This window comes from Natator depressus, chromosome 8 (genome assembly GCF_965152275.1).
Source record: "Natator depressus isolate rNatDep1 chromosome 8, rNatDep2.hap1, whole genome shotgun sequence".
Taxonomy (NCBI): domain Eukaryota; kingdom Metazoa; phylum Chordata; order Testudines; family Cheloniidae; genus Natator; species Natator depressus.
Window position 1 is genome coordinate 89,263,340 of NC_134241.1, and position 23,374 is coordinate 89,286,713.

A 23,374-nucleotide genomic window follows, 5' to 3' on the forward strand; every position below is an offset into this window, starting at 1 on the left:
CTGGTCTGACACCATGAATTTGGATTTTTGTTCCTTGGGGAAGAAAAACGGAAAGCTGCGGAGGAACATGTATATTCTTGACAGCGGTTTTCATAGTAAACAGGGACTCTTGTTAAGGATTTTGCCACAGACTATATTAGGTAATGGAGGTGCATCACCTCATCAGACCAGAGGAAAGGGGAGATTGTCACTTGGCATTGTTAAGTGTTGCTGAGCTGAATATATTCAAGACACAGTCCTTGGCTGGTTCCTAAGAGGCTAAATTGTATCCGAGGGTGTTAAAGGTGACTATTTGGGGGAACTGCTGACTAGATCTCAGATCCCCTATCATCTTTCTGAGCTGGCTGTAGTTGGGTTCTCTCACTTTCATAGCCAGAAACCAGGGGAATCTCTTCTCAGTTTTCATCCACTTCAGAGTCTCATAGCAGTTTTTAAAAAGAATTCCCGATGCTTGTGTAATACCACACCTTTGCATGGATCATCCGCAGCTGAAATTGAACCTGGAACCTCAGGATCTTGAAGCATGAGCTTCTACAGCCTGAGCTATGGGATCCAGGTCTGTTAACTGGGGCAGTAGCAAGCTCATCAACCTCTGTATATGGCCTCGCCACCACGAGAAGGGGCAGAGCACCATATTGTCTGAGTGTAGGTTACATGAGCATATGAGTCACAGGTGGAAAAGCAATTCAAGACATCCCCATCCACAGAGCAACCATTTTGGGCTTAATGGCTTCAACAGTATAAAAGTAGTTATTAGTGTCTGAAATCTTATTATTTCAACTCTCTTATCGCTATACTACATTCTGATGAGTTACATTCAGGGTGTCTCTCTTCTTCTTCAAAAAACAAACCTATTACAATTTTAAGCAATTTAAAAAAAAAAAAAAGCACTGAACAGTAATACCGGTCCATTTCACTTTAATAGCCTCTCATGCTTGTTATTAGCATTGTATAGAAGGGTTATTGTATCACCAAATGTGGCAAAGAAAGATCAATTTATATAAATTCTTTCTTTAAAAAAGAAAGCTATCAGGCGGGGCCTGGGTGGGGAGTACCAAACAGCAATACAATTGCACTTTCTGAGGACCTGTCTACATGGCATGGCAAAGTGCGCCAGAAGGGTGTGACTTGTAAAGATCAACTAACCTGTTGCACTCATGTAAACCCTTCTGGTGTGCTCTGTTTGAAACAGGAATGTATTAACACAAACTAGGTATCTTTTAGAGTGGGGGGTCTACATAGAGCAGCTAGAGTGTAACATGTTAGAGAGGTTTACAAATCACACCTGTCTGGTGCGCTTTGCTGGAGCCAGGTAGACAAGCCCTGAGACATAAAATGTAAAAGAAATTTTGTATAATCAAGAAAAGGTACTTGCACTATCATGAGACAGAAAACAAGGCCATTATCACAGAAGAATTTAGCTTCATTGTTCTCTTCACAGCTTTTTGTTTTAGCAAGAGAAAGAAAAATTACATATGCTAAACCAAAAGGCTATGCTAAGTGAGGACTATACCCAAATTATAACAGTGCCATGTGACATAAACAGGCAATGCATCAGTATACACAGTGTAAACATGGGTGATTTTGGTTTATTAACAACATCTAGCCTTTTATCAGTTTAAATAATACTTTTAAATAGAGTTAACATTGCTTTTAGTGACCAATTTGATTAAAAGGAGGACTGGACGATTTTGTTTGACTCATTCAGGACAGCCAGCCGTTTCAGCACTGCACACAGTTAGCATCAGGTCCTAGCCTTTTCATGTGATGACTGTGGGGCCGGTGCGGCCAGTTCTTTCATGGAGCTGTGAAAGCTTCAGTGCAATGCCAATGAGAGGAGCCAACATGACCTGCCGAAAGGAGAAAGAGAGATCAAAACCACTGACCAATGGCATGTTATCGCTTGAACCTTTAGGGCTCATTCTCTTCTAACGGATTGTTGGACGTTTGATCTGAGGCCCTAAAACACAAAAGTCTGAACACTCATTCACAACAGATTGGAGTACTATTATTTCAACGTTGTGAAACGTAGCTGCTACACAACCAAGACAAACTGTGAATTCGGCCCCAGATAGGAAGATAGATGTAGTAATTCTATGGAACTTTACAAAGTGAACTAACAAATATTGCTACTTTGGTGACTTCTATACTTCTCAGTTCTATGCTGTTCTGAAATCATGATTTTCTTATATTCCGCAAATGGCAAATGATACTCACTCAACCACAATACCCCATCCCCAATATAACCACATTGTTTCCTTTTTTCTGGCTTAACAGGTTGTCTAAAAGAGTTCAGAGACATTGACGGGAGATGTTAAGAAGGCGCACAAGAGAGGTTACCACCATTTTTTTAATGGAACCTTGGAGAAGGTACATTAAAACTAGTGCAGAACATGACAACAGATTCTGTTATCTCAGGGCCGCAGTCTTCCATGCCCCAGGGATTTTTTGGGAAATACATATTTCAAAACAAATCCTCAATGTTGTTCTGATCCTTGGGGATTCAATTCTCCAACCAAAAGTATAATTCAGCTTTGAAGCAGTGCCTTCCCCAACTTGTAACCAAATACTCAACCATGCTATGTACCACTTAGATAGGTAGACAAAATAAAATGCAGTTGTGGAGGAAATTGTGATGAATTCTGAATAATAAACTACTTGTTCCATATGGAGTAGAGAGATTTAAGGAACTGAGACATCTGTTTCTGGAATAGTTATCACCTCATAGTCAGAGGGGCTGGAACAATCTGCACAGTGGGAGAACCACTGAACCAAACTGTAAACCCTGTACATGATGGAAACCACTTCAAGCCAAGGGGTGAGGCAGCACCCCCAGTTCCAGCACCTATGCTCATAGTGGCTCTCTCAGTCATGCTCCCCTCAAAGGGAACTTTTTGGAAAAGGGAGAACAGAGTGGTACCAAAAGTCTGGATACGACAGTTACCTGTGGATCTTCATATATTTTTGGAGCATCTTTCTCATAGCTATCAATGTATAGTCGCACGGTCGCTCCAGCACTGCCGGTACCGCTTAGTCTGAAGACGATGCGAGAACCATCAGTGAAGATGAGCCTTAAACCCTAGCAAGTGCAAATGAGAACAAAATACATACACACTCATTTATCTGCCTCTTCAAATACCTGATGTACCTTCCAGCAAACCTGTCATGTCATTTCTCCGGTCATTCTTCATCAGAGGGCAACAGAAGTTGCCAATAGCACCCTGTTTGTTCCTCTTACCCCGACTGACTATGTGTCCCTCCTGAGCCACACTTGAGCATTTCCTAGATTATGACAGCTTTTGAATCCAAAGTATCATGAAGACCCGAGTCCTATTACTGGCTTGGGAGCAAGAGACCAACTCTGATTCTCTGCATACCAGCCTGTCATGCTACCACTGCACTTCCGGGCAAACTCCATTTAAAGAAAATAATTCAAACATTTTAAATGCAAAGTAACAATTCTCAGTGCCTTTGTCCATGATTCCTTTCCAGTTAGTATGCCTCTTTCCCCAGTATGCTGCAAACCAGACCCATCTACAGGACAATTTTATTTAAATAACTTGCATAGTACCGGGTAACTCATCTTGTATATATTCAATAGCTCCTTGACTTTAAAATGCTGGAATTCAGTCCTTAGCTACCGCTGCTCTCTGACAGCTGCTGCAGCGCTGCCTGCGTTCTGCAAGATGGCAACAAAGCAACAGGATCAGGATATAAAACAAACGTTTTTGCCCTTTGGAATCACTAACCTATAACTAAAGATTATGGACCTGAGCCATGCTTCATCTAGTTTGTGCCACTCTTTCTGTGCAAAGCAGCCCTAAGCCCAGCAAATCCAACTCCTGAAGGATCTCCCCTGCACAGAAAAATCCTTAGGTAGGGCAAAGTCATCATCATAGTTCTTATACCATCTTCCATCGAGCTGGCGGAATGGGGCAAGGCCAGAACAGGTCACCATTGCACTGTGGTGATCCCTGGCTGCCCTGACAATGTGTTGGGGCCACTGTCAGTTGGGTCAGGTTAGAACAGCCTTCAGGCCCTCTCTTCCTTCAATCCCTCCTCGGCAGCACCAACCAGAAGCCAGGGTCTGGCCTATAGTTATAAAACGCATGTAATTAGGGGCGGGGGGGGAGGTTTTTAATAGCGGGATAAAGCTTTTGGCACAAAGGCAAGGATAACCTTGTTGAAATTTTAACTGGAAATATCTAGTCAGAACCACATATTCTTCAAAAACAGCACTGCAAGTTATAGACAAAGTAGTTTCCCAGTCTCACCTGGTTTCTGGAGATGCTTCCATCCACTGGATCGCTGTATTCAAAGTTATCAGCTTTCTCAACAGTGTAAACTTTATCACCAGCTGACAGCTGCTTCCCCACAAAGGAACGGTCGAACATCATGGTTTCTAGATCCTTCATCATTTTGTTAGCTCCGTCTGCGTCCACTTCCTCATAGTCATATCTAGAACCAGCCACAGTAGAATGAAAAGTTAGGGAGGCTTTTTTGTGGTGACAAACAATGTTTCGGGAGCCACCCGTTTAAAAATATCTTGTTTGATTTAAAGGTTGGGTTTAGTCCCTTATAAATGGCCTCTGCAGTTCCAGGCACCCAAGAGTCTTAGAGCTGGTTAAGCAAATCCCACAAACAGTACCAAAGGAATACGCTGGAGCGGGTAAATTTAGCAGTTATAGAAGTAAAACACAGCACAGCACTGGCTTCAGGTATATCGGTTATTGGTATGTCAGTGCTGCCAGAGGCCCCCGCACTGGGAACAAGATGTGCTACAAGCTGCACACCCTGTACAGCTCTATCACTGAAGAGGTTACAAATTAATTTGCCATTTGTGGTCTCAATGCAGATGCTAGTCTAATAGAAGATAAAAATCCTGCCTAAAGATCAATACCCAAAAGACTGTGTTGAAACAACATACAGGCGTCAATTTAAACTGGGCAGAAAGCGGAGTTAAGACTAACAGTCCTGCATTTTAAATTTACCCAGAGATGCTTTGATATTCATGGCACGTAAAACTGAACTGCTGAGACATTGACAATGCCCTAGAAATAACAAAGCTGAGTTAAGGACAGAGAAGCCATCCTAGTTGTGGAGGTCAAGGTTCTCCCAGTGTAAGTAACACACTTCACAGGGTTTTGAAGAAGTTTTCAGTATTTAGCAGTCAGGGCACTTGACCCTTCTTAGCATTCCCTCCCTTCTGTCCCAGGGCTGGGGACTGAGCACGTTCTGCTCTCCGCAAAGGGTCCTGCTTCATCATGGTGAGCCATCACCTGGCTCTTCCCTCACCTTGTGAAGAAGTTCCGCCCATATTTCTGCCAGTGATCTTTCAGGATGTCCTCCACGCTCTGTTTGCGGACAGCTATTATAGACAGCCACGCCAGGACAGCCCACAGCCCGTCCTTTTCACGGATATGATCAGAGCCTGCAACGTGTGTTAGAATATAGATATTCAGGCCTGTCTGTAAAGGCCTATACTCTAAGAATTTAGGTGTATTCTTATCACTTGGCTAGTTATAGAGGTATAAAAGAAAGAATCAAAATCACTGTCTGCTGGTGTAAGGGCCTTCTCTTACTGTGACAGTCTGAGGCCCTGTTCTTAGGCTAAGGCCTTTGGCTAAGCAGCAGAGGCAGCCATAAGCTAGGAAGCGACCGGTCACATCCTCACATTCCAAACTAGTCACATTGAAAGAAGGTGCTATTGGGCTGTTAGGAATACAATCCTGTCCTGATAATGCCTATCACCTCCAGAGAAAGGGAAGTGCCTAGAAAATGTAAAAGGAAACAGCATCCTGTCTGGCAAGAACTCACTTATCAATACTGGGATGTGAAATCCTCACTTCTGTATTGTTTTGTCATTATAGTTCCCACTTTGCTATTGTTTGTCTGTATAATCTCTGTCTGGTTCTGTGATTGTTCCTGTCTGCTGTATAATTAATTTTGCTGGGTGTAAACTAATTAAGGTGGTGGGATATAATTGGTTACATAATCATGTTACAATATGTTAGGATTGGTCAGTTAAATTTCAGGAAAATGATTGGTTAAGGTATAGTTAAGCAGAACTCAAGTTTTACTATATAATCTGTAGTCAATGAGGAAGTGAGTGGGCATGGGTGGGAGGGGGTGTGTGTGTGTGGGGGGGAGATGGGAACAGGGAATGGGAGTGGGGAAACTGGAATCCTGTTTGGCTAAAGGGGGAAATGGGAACAGGGAATGGGAGTAAGGAAATTGGAATAATGTTTGGCTAAGGGCAGGAATGGGAACAGGGACACAGGTGTAAGGCTCTGTGGTGTCAGAGCTGGGAAGGAGGATACTAAGGAAGGAAACTGGAATCATGCTTGCTGGAAGTTCACCCCAATAAACATTGAATCGTTTGCACCTTTGGACTTCGGGTATTGTTGCTCTCTGTTCATGCGAGAAGGACCAGGGAAGTAAGTGGGTGAAGGAATAAGCCCCCTAACAACGTGCAAAAGCAGAAACAAACTGAACAATTTCCTTCACTTGAGAGTTTGCGTTAAAGCTCTTGTCCATCAAGCTGCCAACCACACAAATTTAAACCAACACATATGACAAATTTTAAGAACTACTCCCTCTGGATTATAATATTTACAGAGCTCATCATGTATTTAAACAACAGTTAAAAAACAGAAGACAAATTAATTCCTCTGCCAAAACACACACATTTTGGGAAAGGTCTATGGCATATGTTATACAGGAGGTCAGATTAGATGATCACAGTGATCCCTTCTGGCTTTGGAATCTATGAATTAGACATATAGGGACAGATTTTTAAAACAGGTATTTAGGTGCCTAGTGGGATTTTCAAAAGTACCTAGTGCACCTAAATACCTTCAAAATACCTAAAAAATCCCACTAGGTGCCTGAATACCTTTAAAACTCTGTCCTGTAGCTCCTTAAACTGGCTGGTTTACTATTGAGGAGTTATACTGAATTGCACTGCTGCACTTTAGTTACACTGGGGTTTTATTCTGATGGTACTTTACAGTTACAACAAGACAGCCTAGAGCATGTAGACAGGCACCCTTTTCCAGCAGGTGCACACATCCAAATAAAGGTCCTATATAATGTATCCACTCATCCCTGGAATAAAGTGCTCAAGTACGAAGTCTGAAATTCTGTCATCTTGCATTATGCAGAATTTTTTAGGTCGTGTCTAGATTCTGATTGATTTAAGAAGGTACATGTTTGTTTCCATTTTATTGGACTATATAATTGCCATATGTAACATTCCCTCAGCAGTTATACATGACCCACATGCTCCCTCAAGCTCCATATTCCCCTAGTAACTTACAATAAAGAGTATTTCATTCCTTTTTAATTCTTTGAAGTGAATTATGTGCTAGATTGGCAACCCTGGGCATGTATCCTCTTTTTATCCACAAAGCAGATACAACGCAGGCCGTGTTAGTGCAACCCATGCGATCCTGCTTTCTGCATCAACCCTGCCAGCATGTCACTCTGTAGGGAGGAGAGGCTTCATGGCCATTGAGTCATAGAATCATAAACCTTTCACTCTCTTGCCTGCTCTCAAAAGATGCCAGTTATAGTGTGGCGCGCACTTTCCTGGGTTGGATGGAAACCACCAAGCCATTTCACATGGGGCATCTGATGACAACAATTTTAGGACACTATTCATCCGACACCACCTGAAAATCGCTGATCTGGAGACCATCCCACAGCCTACCAGCAACTCCCTAGGCCATCCAGTTCTCTTCCTTTCTAGGTACTGTCATTTACTTCAATTCTGGTGCTCTCTCATACATTACCCACACACTAGGGCATTTGCATATAGGTACCCAGGGCAATGACTCAAACATTTTACTTCTGATAATGGCCAAGATTTCTTTGCACCTTTTATAGAAAGGCCCTGATTTTTCCAAAACTGTCCTCCTCCCTCTCATCCAGAGAATAGCACTAGCCCTCCAAAAACATCATCATCAGTACAGACAGACCCAGAACTGCAGCAAACACCCTTCAACCAGAGGCTCATCCACGATGCAGCTTGTTCAGCCACCAGAAGTCACGGCCAGACAATTGTGATGTGTTCACATCAGAGGCTGATGGCACTTCAGTCAAACAGCTGCCACTACAAGTCCCAACCATATGTTGCTTGACATTAAGTACACGATTAAGTCCATCCTTATTCAGCGAACCCTCTAAGCACATGGTTAAGTGCTTTGCTGAATCAGGGAGAGCAAGATATCTTTTATGTGACTCGGATGCTGATCTCCTGCATAGCAATGAAGACCCTGAAGATCAGCATTGCTAGAGCAAGGAGGAGGACTCAGATGTTATGTGATGGATGCAGAAGAACATACATAGTTAGCCTTGAAACTTCTCTTGGAATACCACACACTTTGCAGCACGTTATCTTATGCAAAGAGAATTCTATACATTTTAATTTCCCTATGCAAATGGCAGTATTAAGTCACATGTCCACCCCCAATAGATTTACTAAGATATTCATTTTGTATCTCAATTCACCTTGCTTCGACAGTTCAAAGGCAAGTGTTAATTTAACCTTTATAAATCAAACTTTGTTTTTAGAATAGGAAAACCAGGGTCCTATTAAGCTCAGAGATTTAATAGCAATCTGAAACCTCCCCTAATAAAACCACATTCACCAAACCATGTTTCTTCCGAGAAATGAAAACATTTAGAAGGTTTTCCTGACCACCAAGAGTTGAAAAAATACATTTAGCATTGCATTTAATCCCCACAGACCCAATGACCGGCTAGTAAAGGGGCCCTTAAACTTCCTGAATAGGCCTTCCTGAAAGGAAAACTAGCTTTCCCCTGACTCAACTTATCAAGGAACTTTTACAGTTGTGTATATTTTCATCAGTAATTTTTGTAAACAAATTTTGTTTTTATGATTCAGGAAACATTAACTCCTATACGTGAAAGATAAATCCCACCTCTCCAGAAAGAGCTAAACTGCATTTAAATGCGAGGAATATCATCATCATCGAGATTAGGAACAAAAACTTACCAGTACCAAAACTTTCCTCTCCACACAGAGACAGTTTGTTTGCATCCATTAAGTTTCCAAAGAACTTCCAGCCTGTTGGAGTTTCAAACAAAGCGATCTTTGTAGCTTTGGCCACCCTTCAAAGGCAAGGAAGGTAAGTTATATCACAGCTGGATTGTTAGCACACCCTTGTGAAATGCTGCAACAGTAACATTAGTTGTTATCATTAGTTGTTATCAAGCATCTCATTTAACGTAACAGTGAAGGCAAGTCAGTCCGCTTTTTTTTAAACAACAACTCTTTGTATATTTGTCCCTTACTTTATTCTTGTGTTACCTTGGGGTGAGGCGACTGATCGGGAAATGCAGAAGAAGAAGAAGAAAAGAAACCACCTAGCTCCTATGTAGTACTTTTCATCAGCGGAGCTCACATTACTTTACAAAGGAGGCCAGTATCATTATCTCCATTTTACAGATGAGGAAACTGAGGCACAGGGAGGTTAAATGATTTACCACTCGGCAGACCTGGAAACAGAACCTAGTTCCCGCAAGTCCCAGTCCAGTGCTGCTTCCCCTAGTGAATAGGTTTCAGCTGATCATTTGAGTGCAAACTGCTGACCCTCTCTTCTCTGGTGGCACAGGTGCTGGAACTAGGGGGCTGGGGATGCTGCTCCCCTCTGGCTTGAAGTAGTTTCCATTATATACAGGGTTTACAGTTTGGTTCAATGGCTCTCAGCACCCCCACTACACAAATCGTTCCAGCCCCCCTTTCTGGTGGTTAGTGTCCTCAGTCCCTACTGGCCTCAATGGGTGTTGATGGCACTTAGCATCTCTCAGGACCAGGGTCTAAGCTGAAAAAAAACCCAACTGCAAGATCTCAATAGCTTTTGAAACAGTATCGTATGAAAATGGCTTGTAAACATTATTCCCACTAAAGATATTGTTTCAGGCATGTTTTAATATGGTCACTGCTGGGGGACAGCACAATTCACCCACCACGAAAAGGTTTAAAAATGACACGAACAGTTGTCAACCCCCATACCCTGAGTCCTACCTATCAATTGCTCCACTGGTAGGCATGCTTCGCGCGAAGCCACGAACGCCGGTGTGCTGAAAGTAAGGAATACTGAAAATATTGGCAGCGATGACAGCAACAGAGTCCGAAGGGTTAACAAAGAACCCATGCTTCCCTAGAATCATGTTCCGATCCTAACGAAGGAGACAAAGGAGGACAATTCAGTTCTAGCTACGACTGTCTGCACACAGGTATCAGAGTAAACATTATTTTTCAGGCACACGATGTAAAAACCACACAGCACCACAGAGTTACTTTCTACTGGATTAAAGTGAGCGTGGAGTTTTTAATCATTTAAGCAGCATTGTATCGATGGTATTTTCATCAACATCTTGGTTTTTTCATAACCTCCAAAGCTTGTTAAGTATCATCTGAACTTTGTAACCAACTATTGTCATAGTGACAAATGAGAGCAAGCAATTTTTGTTCATACATAACTATAGAATGGGAGGGAAATCCCTGATCTCCTATCAATTGCACTGTTTGAGCATCTGACTATAGGCATTAGTGCAGTGCTGCTGTAACCCATTTTGGTCCTATTCTGCTCTCACTGAAATCAAAGGCAAAACTCCCAATCACCCACAGGAGCCTCATTATTAAATGTCTAGTCTTGGCATCGTTGCATAACATGTGGATGAGCTACCATTTGCCAAGTATCACTAGACTGCAACAACCTATTCAGCTTTGACATCCATGGGAATTCTATCAGCTTATGCCCAGGATAAATCCAGTGCAGACTATGCATCAATGAATCCAACAATCATTATTCCAATTAAAGCACTGCCTTTTAAGGCTCGTGCCCTAGTGTTTGTAGCTAGACAGTGCGGTGGGGGTGGGAGGTTCTGTAGAACAGCCACATGCTCATTTACCCCATCTCCATCAAAGGCAGCTCCAAAGTCATACTCTCCTGTCTTCATAGACTGGACCAAGTCAGCAGCATAGGTTAAGTTTGGGTCTGGGTGGTGGCCACCGAAGTCCTCTAAAGGTATACAGTTCACAGCAGAATTTGCAGGAGCTCCAAGCTCCTCACACAGGATCTTCTTCACATAGGGGCCCATAACTAACAGAGGAAAAAAAGGGAAACGACGAAACATTTTATTTTTTAAATTAAACTTCAACCAGTGGCACATTCTGTTCACACTATGATTCAGCCAGAGGCTGCTCGTCTACTATCAAAAGATCTTTCCGTTTTAATACACTGGGAGCATATGGGTTTTTTGACTGTAGAGCAACGCTTAGGCCTGATCCTGCAATGTGCTGAGCACTGTGATCCTGAGGAACTTAAACACAAGTTGCCCAAAGTGTTCAATGAAACTACTCATGTGCTCAACGTCAAATAAGAGCTTAAGTGTTTTGCTGGATTGGGGCTACACTGACAAGATCAAGCACTTAGTTACTCAATGTGTTATTTATATTGTGGTAGCTCCTGGGTGTCCAAGTCCTGGACCAGGACCTCACAGTCCTACATGCTGTACAAAAACACAACAAAAAGAGGTTTCCTGCTTCCCAAAAGCTCACAATCTATACAGGTCACTGTGATGGCTCCGTGGAACAGGAGAGAAAATGGGAAGGCTGGCCCTAAACATCTAACAATGTAGCATGATATTCTGTGTTTCACACACCAGTACGCAAAGCAATTTTAAAAAAAAGTTAGCATGGAATTTCAGAGTTAGCATGATTGTGGTGCGAAGAAGATGGAATAAGGGTGCTAAGAATGCCCCACAGAATAAGCTTTACTGTAGCAACGTCATGAGCAGGTTATCTACTAGGGCTCTAGGCACACAAGCCTTCTAAAGCAAATATTTCTCTCTATACTATATAGTTACAGTCTAAGGCTCCAATCCTGCAATCAGATTGAGATGGACAGACACTTTGTGGAGCTCAATTGACTTTACCTGGATTTAAAATTCCTCCTGCATGGATCTGGTTGCAGGTTGGGCTACGCCCTTGTTTCGCTCTCAAGAAAATAAAGCCTCACGTTTTAATGAGAGCGACACACCTGAGCAATGCAGCATTTCCACTGGCCACCATAAAGTTCCCCCTCACTCATTTCTTGGATCACAGTATTTTTATTATGTTAAATACTCAAATCAGACACAAAAGTTTGAAAAATTAAATCTGAAAGATTCAACATATCTGACATCCCTAACTTAAATTTTTTCAGTGCAGTTCGGAAGTAACCTTGCTATTAGGGGACGTATTCTATTTACCATGAGATTAGCAGCAAGATTCTTTTGAAGTCTGTCCGGGTCTAATATCATGACACTCTCTTTACAGCAGCAGCTGTCAATTCGCCATCAACTGAGATTGGTCCAGCAACTATGTAGCTGATTCTGCAGTTTTGACAGGCCTGAAGACCCCAGTTAGCTTTTGCTGCTTTCTGCACACTGTCTTGAAACGCAGAAAGTTAAAATTTGTTCTCTATACTATGGGCCAAATTTTGCCATTAGACCATAGTGATGCCATTGTCGTCAGGGACGCAGCCTGAGTGAGAAGGGGCCAAATTCAGTAGTGATGTAAGTGATGCCGTAAATTTCACCTCAACAAGCAGGGGCAAGTTCTGAATAGGTGGAACAAAGCCCCTTCTTTAATCTTTCACCTCATCATACTCTCCTCTTGGTTGTTTTCCCTGCTGCCATTTGCCCTTCCTCCTCCACAGTGCAGAACTTGCCCCCCCCTCCTTACACAGAGGTGTAATTTACACAGATGTTTCCATCTCCCCAGAATTTGGCTCATCTCTCTAGAGCAGAGAGAGAAAAAACCAACAATCTCCCTCTGAAATACAGCTCTAGACTGCTAGGAGGCGTTACTCCATGTTATATGCAATATGTTTTTGTCCCAGGGTTCTGAGGTTATCAGTCAGCCACAGCATTGACCAACTGGATGTTCAATTCTTTGTCTCCAACTCTTCCATCCAGTATGCCAAACGAGGGGGAGGAAGGCAAAAACACAAATCTCATTAAATAAGATTTCCCCCCCATGACATACCTACAACTATATCTATTGTATTACACAGGTTCTCACACTGACTTCATCACTGTGGTATCTGAGCACCTTCCCATAGGGCATTAAGCAATGTGACTAAGATCTGTCATGTGTGGTTCATTCTCATCCTCTCCCCACAGGGAGACTTGTTTGTGTAGTGTAGGGTTTTGCATTTAAATGAACATGTTGCTCTGTGTTTATGTTAGAGAAGGCAAGAAGTGAGTCTTCCACTTGATGTGGTAAGTAGCTCGGTTTATAAGAGCCCCTCTAAAGCTACCTACTTCCCTTTTGCCACCATTACAAATAAAATACTGAAAATTAGCATGTGGGAGGTTGGGGGAGGGGGAAGGAAAGTCAATTACATTCCGGATTCTAAGTCACTCGGGCACTTTTGAAAATTTTTCCCAAAAGCTCTGCTGGAATAAATGAGGATTCATGGTGACGAAAGACGGTGCAATGCACTTCTCAAACAGAGGAAAATAAAAGATAGCAAAAAAAGAGAGTGAGCTAGTCCTTAAATTAAAGTTTCTCCCTCCAAGAAATAGCTAAAAAAAAAAAAAAAAGAGACAGTAATTATTTCATACCTCCATGCATAGCATCTATGCGAATCTTTAGGTGGTTTTGTCCTGAAAGTAGTTCTTTTAGCGCACTGAAATCAAAGATGTTCCTCAACATGTTCGCATAAGCTTCCACCGAGTCCACAATTTCAACTGCAGAGCCAAAAAAAACAAACAACCCAATACACTAAGAGACTAGCAATGACCAGACTGATCAAATAGACTAAAATCCTGTTCAAAACGGTAACTTTGCTACTTATGACAACATGATGACATTCCTGAGCGCAAAGGCCTGCCATTCAAAATAAGAAGGTCTTTGAACATCCCATAGCATCAGTTCCTAATAATGGCAATGGAGAAAACCGTCTGAGGTAACAGCACACGTTACAGTCCTACTTTCTAGAAGATTCTCAATATTACTATATACTACCATTCCCTATTGGTTTGCAGCCTAATCAACACAGCCAGAAACCTGAAGGTAAAAGTAGCTCCCAGTACAACTTAATCTCTCTGTTCTTCATTCCAGAGGGTTAAATTCAGCTCTCAGTTACAGTGAGGGTGGAACTTGCAAAAGCATTTACCAAAGTTAGACAACAACTTCCACTAAAAGTCAGTGGGAATCAGACACCTAACTCTCATTTGTACCTTTGAAAAAGGTTGCACCCGTGTAACTGAGAACGGAATTTGGTTCACATAAAGGCAATGTGGTGGAAAATGTATTATTGCAAAGTCCCAGTGTGCTAACACTGGGGGTTGAAGGAAGTAGGAATTCTACCAGGTTCCTTGTTATAAAAATATTCAAATTGTTTCTCCCCCCCCACACACAGTGTGAACGATGTGCAATTAAATCTGAAAAAAAATTAACATTTCATTGCTAGTTTGCAAAAATGGTCTGATTTTACAGAAAACCTGTAACATACCGGATTTTTTTTTAAAGTGCAAATGCAGAGATAAAAATCAATTCAAAATTTTAAAGAACACCTGGAAAAATTTTAGATTTTTTTGTGGGAAAAAAATAAGTACCAAATTGCCTATGTTTTCCTAACATTTTCAAAAGGTACCATCATACTGTAGCACAAATGGAATGATAATATTCATATCCATTTTAGTAGGGCCCAACAGTCTCATTTAAATTAAAGTGAACATTTTTCGTTATGAACTATATGCAATACATGAAAAGAGTGCCTGCTGGAGGGCAAAGAAGTGATTCAATCATGGTTCTATAAATACCTATACAGGGAGAAGATATCAGATACTAGAGAATGCTTTAAGCTAGCATACAAAGCCACAAGAAGACTGAATAAATAGAATCCAGAAAAGTTCAAACTGGAAATAAGGGTTTCTACAGGTATGTTAGTAACAAGAAGATGAGGAAATGTGTAGGATCCTTACTGAATGGGGGAGGCAACCTAGTAACAGATGATGGGGAAAATGCTGAAGTACTCAATGCTTTTTTTGTCTCAGTCTTCACAGACAATGTCACCTCCCAGACTGCTGCACTTGGCAACACAGTATGGGGAGAAGTTGAGCAGCCCTTACTGGCGAAAGAACAGGTTAAGGACTATTTAGAAAAGCTAGACATGCACAAATCCATGGGGCCAGATGCAATGCATCCAAGGGTGCTGAGGGAGTTGGCTGATGTGATCGCAGAGCCATCTGCCACTATCTTTGAAAACTCGTGGCGATCGGGGAAGGTCCCGGACGATTGGAAAAAGGCAAATACAGTGCCAATCTTTTAAAAAGGGAAGAAGAAGAATCCGGAGAACTACAAACTGGCCAGCCTCCCATCAGTCCCTGGAAAAATCATGGAGCAGGTCCTCAAGGAATCCATTTTGAAGCACTTGGAGGAGAGGAAGGTGATCAGGAACAGTCAAATGGATTCACAAAGGGCAAGTCATGCCTGACCAACCTGACTGCCTTCTATGATGAGATAACTGGCTCTGCGGATATGGGGAAAGCAGTGGACGTGATACCTTGACTTTAGCAGTGCTTTTGATATGTCTCCCACAGTATTCTTGCCAGTAAGTTAAAGAAGTATGGATTGGATGAATGGACTATAAGGGGGATAGAAAGCTGGCTAGATCATCAGGCTCAATGGGTAGTGATCAACAACTCGATGTCTGGTTGGCAGCCGGTATCAAGCGAAGCGCCCCGGGGTCGGTCCTGGGGCCGGTTTTGTTCAACATCTTCATTAATGATCTGGATGATGGGATGGATTGCACCCTCAGCAAGTTCGTGGATGACACTAAGCTGGGAGGAGAGGTTGATATGCTGGAGGGTAGAAATAGGGTCCAGAGTGATTGGGCCAAAAGAAATCTGACGAGGTTCAAGAAGGACAAGTGCAGAGTCCTGCACTTAAGATGGAAGAATCCCATGCACTGCTATAGGCTGGACACCGACTGGCTAAGCGGCAGTTCTGCGGAAAAGGACCAGGGGATTACAGAGGACGAGAAGCTGGATATGAGTCAACAGTGTGCCCTTGTTGCCAAGAAGGCTAACAGCATATTGGGCTGCATTAGTAGGAGCATTGCCAGCAGACCGAGAAAAGTGATTATTCCCCTCTGTTTGGCACTGGTGAGGCCACATCTGGAGTACTGCATCCAGTTTTGGGTCCCTCACTACAGAAAGGATGTGGATAAACTGGAGAGAGTCCAGCAGAGGGCAACTAAAATGATTAGGGGGCTGGGGCACATGACTTACGAGGAGAGGCTGAGGGAACTGGGGTTATCTAGTCTGCAGAAGAGAAGAGTGAGAGGGGATTTGATAGGAGCCTTCAACTACCTTAAAGGGGTTCCAAAGAGGATGGAGCTCGGCTGTTCTGAGTGGTGGCAGATGACAGAACAAGGAGCAATGGTCTCAAGTTGCAGAGGGGGAGGTCTAGGTTGGATATTAGGAAACACTATTTCACTAGGAGGGTGGTGAAGCACTGGAATGGGTTACCTAGGGAGGTGATGGAATCTCCATCCTTAGAGGTTTTTAAGGCCCAGCTTGACAAAGCTCTGGCTGGGATGATTTAGTTGGGGTTGGTCCTGTTTTGAGCAGGGGGTTGGACTAGATGACCTCCTGTGGTCTCTTCCAAATCTAATCTTCTATGATAAGACATTTTAAATTGCAAAGATTGGATGTGGTGCATTCTCTATCACTTGGAGCCTTTAAATTAAGATCAGATGCCTTTACAAAAAGGTATGGGGGTAAATTTTCAGAAGTCACATTTTCAAAGTGACAGGCACTTAGGTCAGATTTTCAACAGTATTAAGGCACCTAGGTTCTTCTGAAAATCTCACTTGGCACCTAAATACCTCTGAAAATCTGGCTCTTGGGAACCTAGTTTTCACTGGAAGTCAATAGGATGTAATCTCCTAAGTGCCTATGTCACTTTTGAAAGTGGGACTTAGGGCCCTAATGCACTTAGGCACGTCTGAAAATTTAACACATGCTCTGGTTCATCCACAAGTTGTTGTACTCGATGCAGGAATCACTGGGTGAAATTCTGTTGTCTGTGTTATACAGGAGGCCAGACTGGCAGATCATATCCCTTTTGGCCTTAAAAATCTATTAAATGACCTTGCCAAATGAAGGCACTAAGATACTATGTAATTGCCCCATGAAAGTAAAAATTACATTTATACAAGAATAAATGTGTCACTTGCCTGTAAATGGTTTAAACTTGTTCTCCAAGTCAAATTGCTGCTTTCCAATGGTACCAAGGTCCACCTTCAGATCTGGGCAGATAGCATACTCTTCAATAGTCTTGCTAATTTGGAAAATTTTATCAGTAATACCTTCAGGAGCAGGACCTACAAGTAAAAAAGAAAGGAAAGTTTTTAGAGTGTGCTACAAGTATGCATTCCATAGGTACATCAGAAGACAAGGGATGAGAATGTTTCTCTTGGGAACAGTATGATTTTACAAGGGAAGTAGATCGCTTGTTTCGTTTAGTGAAATATACTTCTGACAATACTGACGGTATATTCACTGATGTAAGAAATGTTGGCCACCAGGGAAAACTTTACCTCCGTTGGAAATATTAAATTTAATTCCGAAGTCTCCATTTGGGCCACCAGGGTTGTGACTGGCTGTCAAAATGATGCCACCAATGGCTTTGATTTTTCTAATAATACAGGAGACCGCTGGGGTGGAGAGAATTCCATTCTGTCCAATCACTAAACGACCAATCTAAAACAAAGATTTAAAACAAACTATCAAAAAAATTCACAATTTTAAAGACTGCTAGAGCATGGAAGTTAGAAATGGCAACTTTACAGATGCAAATATTTATAGAACTCTCACATAGTTGTGTGTAAATTTTAGACTTGGCAGAATTATTTTATATACATAATTTTGAAACATGATATCAATATTTATTTTTAAGCATTTTTTCTATTTTTATAGACAAATTTTCATAGTGGAGGGAAATTATGTGGGGGGGGAGAGGCAAGTAATTATTTAATGACAATAGTTATAAAGATTTAACTTTTTGAATCTCAACAACTATTAAAAACACAAATTGCCAATGTCAAAATATACAAAGAAGATATCCTTAAATCAAACTCTAATAAGTTCTCAAGCCACATTTTTCTTATTTGCCTATCTGGAAATTTCGATTATTATCGATGGAAACATTTTTTCATCTGTTTGTGCGTGAAATCAACATTTACTGACATTTACCAATAAAAACCTAATCCTTCCAAGCCTACTTTTAGGGCTTGTCTTCACTACTGGGGTATTTTGACTTAAGTTACACTACTCCATATATGCGAATAATGTAGCTGGAGTTGACAGAGCTTAGGTCGACTTACCTTGGTGTCTTCATTGCGCTGTGCCGACAGGAGATGCTCTCCGGTCGACTTAACCTTACTCTTCTTGGAGAGGTGGAGTACTGGGGTCGACCGGAGAGCGCTCTGCCATCGATTTAGCAGGTCTTCACTAGACTCACTAAGATCGATCCCTGCTGCATCCGTTGCAGCAGCATCGATCTCCCCATACTGAAAATGAGACCTTAGTTCGCTCCCACCACGTCCACACGAGGGAGTTACCGTGGAACACTCTACCCCACAGGTTGGACTACAGGAGTGTGAATAGCAATATGCCCTTGGGGTACGTGTACTCTGCAATAAAACACCCATGGGCTGGCCCATATCAGCTGATTTGGGCTCGCTAGGCTTAGGCTGTGGGGTTATAAAACTGCAGTGCACACATCCAGGCTTAGGCTGGAGCCTGGACTCTAGAATCCCAGCTCCTTGCAGGATCCTAAAGCCCAGGCACCGGCCTGAGCCCGGATGTCTACATTGCGACTTTATAGCCCGCAGCGTGAGCCTCATGAGCCCGAGTCAGCTGACATGAGTCAGCATTGAGTGTTTTATTGCAGTGTAGACATTCCCTTAGATTCTTAAGCTCAGCAGGCCAAATTCGGAAGCAATGTGTAAGGGAGAGTGTAAGCTACATACTGATAAATGTATCCGAGTCAAAGTAAGTCTAGAGAGTCTACATTTGTGTAATGTACACATCGGAAGGGAGAGGGTGGAAAAAAGGTACACCATCTAGATTCACCTCTGATTTTGACCCCATGCCAAAATATCATCCATTCCCCACTTAATAACCAAGCAGTTACTGTGCACTCCCCAATGTGAAAGTTGTTTCTTTGTGGAAGGCTACTGTGTAAGTTGCATATAAAGCCTTAACTTACTGAGTTTCTTGTTACAAGGGAACGATATTGTACATAATATAGGAATCCCCTCCCCACAATGCTCAGAGTTGAATTTCAAATACACCAGTTAAACTTGTTGAGAGGCCAGTGTTGGATCACAACATTTTAAAGGAATACCATGTAACTCCCCTGCCCCCCCCCACGCCACACACAAACACACCCCCTCTTGTTATACAGAAAAATCTATAGGATGCAAGTCCTTTATAATAAAAAAAAAAATTAGATAAATGCTAGAATCCAGCTCTTATTCTCCTCTTCACTGACAATACAGGTGGATGCTCTTTATGGCTCTAAAATAGCAAGGACTTGTTCTCTCAGTAAAACAGGTGGCTGTCTGCACCACCCTCCCCATCTTCAGTACATCTATCCAACAGGAAGGGGACTAAATGCAGACTCACCAATCCTTTACACCATGCCATAATTATGACCTCTAAATATAGATGGCTTTATTTATACACGCCAGGTTTAGTGGACTACTAGCTTAGTCATTTCCTTTAATTAAATAAATCACATTTAAAGTGTGCAATATAAATTAGACTACTGGGATACCAAGTGTGTGGGGGTCTTATTTGGAAATCCTTCTGATCACACATTCATAGAGGTGACAGTACCCACCTACATGACATACTAACAGAACTGCCTTTTACACTTTTAAGATGAGCTATGCGTGCGTTATAATAATTTTACACTTGAAAATTATCTCAGAATTATACTTTATATTCTACACACTGGGGTTAGCATGAAGTTGATAAATAAACCAAGCGGCATTGCTAACCAGTGACAGAAAGGACAGAATGTAAAAATATTACTGAAAATATAAAAACTACAATAAAATCAAATTTAAGAGACATGTGTGGGCTATTTTACTGGAAATAAATATAGAGCCAGATCCTCAGCTACTGTAAATGGGTACTGCTTCATCTTCACGGGAGATGAGCTGAGATACAGCTTTATACTTTTTGAGACTTAGCATTTCTTATTAAAATAGTGAATGAGCTACAAAGAAACTGGAAATCAAAGACACTTGACATAATATTTATGGTCCAAACAGTGGGCCTGATCATTACCTGATGTAAATTTGCATCCTACAGATCTTCTGTTTGGACCATGTATTGACTTCAATGGAGCTACACTGATTTACAATGGCAGATGAGGTGGACTGCTATTTCTAATTTTTTAAACCCACCTCTCCCCCTCCCCACAAATTATTTTGTTGATCAAGAGATCGGGGGGGATGGGACTGAACTCTCTCTACCTGTTTGCTATGAACTATGATACTATCAGATCAGTGGTTTGGTCACATAAATTCCCCATGAGCGATTTTAATAGCAGTAGAGGCAGCTAGTATTATTTTCTCTCTGCCTTAGAAATAAAATAAAATCTTCAGTGGAATCTTTGCCTTTTTCACAGAAAAACTTCATACCCAGAAATCCATTAAAAACTGAAGCGAGCTGCATTGCATTAAAGGTGTTAGGACTTTCGTTCTAACGCCAACATGTGGAATGTCACCACAACTGGAGTTCACTATAAAGGGGTCCAGCTGTATTGCTAAAACACATGATATCCTTATTTTCAAATGCTCTGGCGACATTCATGACATAGCTATTTATATCTATTGAGAAACTGCAAACATTGTGTTTTGCCTTTTCATTTGTTGAGCAGCTCAGACCATAATGAAACTGTTTTTGCAAAGCAAAGCAGAGTTGTCTCTGAGCACAAAGAGCCCATCTCTTTACCAATCACTTACTTACTAACAATGGCATTGTGAGCTGATGAAGATAGTTATGATAAGCACAAATGCCAATAATTTGCTGCAAACCAACAAAATGAGCATTAATGAGAAACTAACAATATTTATTTTCACACTGGTATTTCTACATGTTTCTACCTGATTGCAAATGTATTTTCACTTCTCTTCAAAGCTAAATGACAAAATTGCTTTTAAAAAATTAAATTGGGTAATTTCAAGATCACTAAAGGTAATTTTTCATTAAAACACTTAACAATGATCCATAATTCTCAGTTAACCAATAGCAGTCATTTAAAAGGCAATGGGAAATTAGTTAATTAAAACTTAGAACACCTCTTAACTACTATGACTTTATACTTCTGCTTAGATCAGCTACAGTACTAGGAATTTAGTCATATTTATCATATACCAACCCCGTTGGCAGCTGCCATTTGAACTATCAATTCTATTGCCAATTTATTAAAATATCTCCCATCTCCTCCAACTACCATAGTAGATCCTTGTCGATCTCTTAGATCTATGGAAAAAAATATACTCTGGACAAAATTCTGCAGATAGTTTGTCTTGGTCTCAAAATAATAGCTTTTCTTCCGTAATCCACTGGTTCCCGGTTTCTGGTCATAATAAGCTGCTGTTGGCAAAGTCAATATAAGCAGAGGACGGTCTTCCATGTTCCTTTTTCATATAAATACATTTAAAATAAATTATGGTGAAAATAAAAGAAAACTCAGTCTTGACACCAGCAATGACACATCTACTAGTTAGAAGTTCTGTGAAGCAGTCAAGTGCCCAAAAATAGCTCCTTGAACCTTGTGCTGAATGTGGTTTCGGTAACTGAAGAAGTTTTCTTGCACTTGTTCTGCAAGATCACTGTCAGAGAGAATACATATAATTCCACACTGCAATCCCTCATGAAAACGGAAAGAAAAAGGAGATTTGTCTTCTCTAGGTCTTCTGATTGTGAAGCAGTAGTTCTGTGCAGTTCTTGTATTATCACACACTAGACCACAACAGTGTTAATTCTGTCCAATTATCTGTTAGGATGGGGATAGCAAGAGAGGCTGTTTAGTAGGTCAGCCTTTCAGTCAAAAGCATTGATTTGTTGCCAGGCTCTGCTTTCTAAACCAATGCAGAGCTGGAACCGTTTTAGACAGACAAGCAGATTCATAAAGTTCTGCCAGGTCTGCCAGTTGTAACTCCCACTGTCACTCAGTCCTCATTGGGAAGTGAATACTGAGAAGGTAAGTGTTCAGGAAGCACGGCTGTACACAGCTAAAGTTATTTTGTGGAGACCAGCAACTTAAAGGTCACTCTTAAAATGGCAATCAGAAGATCTCCATTACCTACAGTTTCCTTATATTACTGTCATTGACAGCCAATAACTTCTCCATTGCCAGTATTCTATAGTGCTTAATTGAATGGCTTTCCTCTAATAAACATTGGAGTTACCTGCTGGGCACTATGGGCCAAAGTCCACTTGGAAAATCCAGAGTAACTGCAATGGTTTCTATGGAGTTACTCCAGATTAACCACAGTCCAACTAGGAACAGAATTTACCCCTAGGGTCTTTACAAAATACTATTATTTTGGAAAAACTACATTTGTATAAAGCTGTGAATATTGAAACATGATTAACTCTGGCAGAAGAGTATGGCAGCCAAATTATTTGAAATCCCAAGAAAATGTCATCTGGACTGGCGAGATGCCAACTTTCTTAAAATGCATGCAGTACCATCCTTCTGAATTCTGGGAAGTTAACATGTTGGTTAAAAATAACCAACAATGCTTTTGAATAATACTTTGTGCTTCTGTGGAGTCTTTTATCCAAGTATCTCTAAACATTTAACAAACATTAATTGAGCAATTTATGAAGCCACACTTCATTACAGTCCAGCCTACTTGCTATTAAAGCAAAAAAAAAAAAAAAAAAAAAAAGTCATAATTTTTAATACAATTTGATTGTTGTGACCATTTGCAAAGTGTTCTATGGGGATGATTTCTTGAGGTCTCAGCTCTGCAACTGGAGAGAACAAACAGGCTAAGAAGCCAAATAAAATATTTTTTCATCTTTAAAGCTCTGGATTAGTATTAACTAACTCATCTTTACTTTGGTGTCCTGAAATGCATAGGCACTGTGGTTAAGTTCTTAGGTAGAGGTTTCCCTCTTGTGGTACAGAAGTGGAAAAACAATTCCCAAGGTTAACTAACAAGGTTCTACTTGTACTCAGTTCACACAGCAGGTCTGCTTTCTGATCACTGCAGGAGGATTTACATCGGAAATTCCCATTGGTATTTATTAAAAC

General features: G+C 41.3%; 1 protein-coding gene across 1 annotated transcript in view; it reads right to left on the reverse strand.

Annotated features, from left to right (window-relative positions):
• Positions 1 to 1,292: 1,292 nt before the first annotated feature.
• Positions 1,293 to 23,374, reverse strand: part of PGM1 (phosphoglucomutase 1) — a 30,126-nt gene continuing 8,044 nt past the window's right edge. The window contains exons 2-11 of the mRNA XM_074961602.1: positions 17,628 to 17,790; positions 17,265 to 17,411; positions 13,642 to 13,767; positions 10,942 to 11,132; positions 10,052 to 10,206; positions 9,020 to 9,135; positions 5,296 to 5,431; positions 4,275 to 4,458; positions 2,945 to 3,079; positions 1,293 to 1,850 (exon numbers count right to left, since the gene is read on the reverse strand). Of these exons, the coding sequence (XP_074817703.1) occupies positions 1,761 to 1,850; positions 2,945 to 3,079; positions 4,275 to 4,458; positions 5,296 to 5,431; positions 9,020 to 9,135; positions 10,052 to 10,206; positions 10,942 to 11,132; positions 13,642 to 13,767; positions 17,265 to 17,411; positions 17,628 to 17,790 (1,443 nt within the window). The 3' untranslated portion in view covers positions 1,293 to 1,760. The remainder of the gene's footprint in view (positions 1,851 to 2,944; positions 3,080 to 4,274; positions 4,459 to 5,295; positions 5,432 to 9,019; positions 9,136 to 10,051; positions 10,207 to 10,941; positions 11,133 to 13,641; positions 13,768 to 17,264; positions 17,412 to 17,627; positions 17,791 to 23,374) is intronic.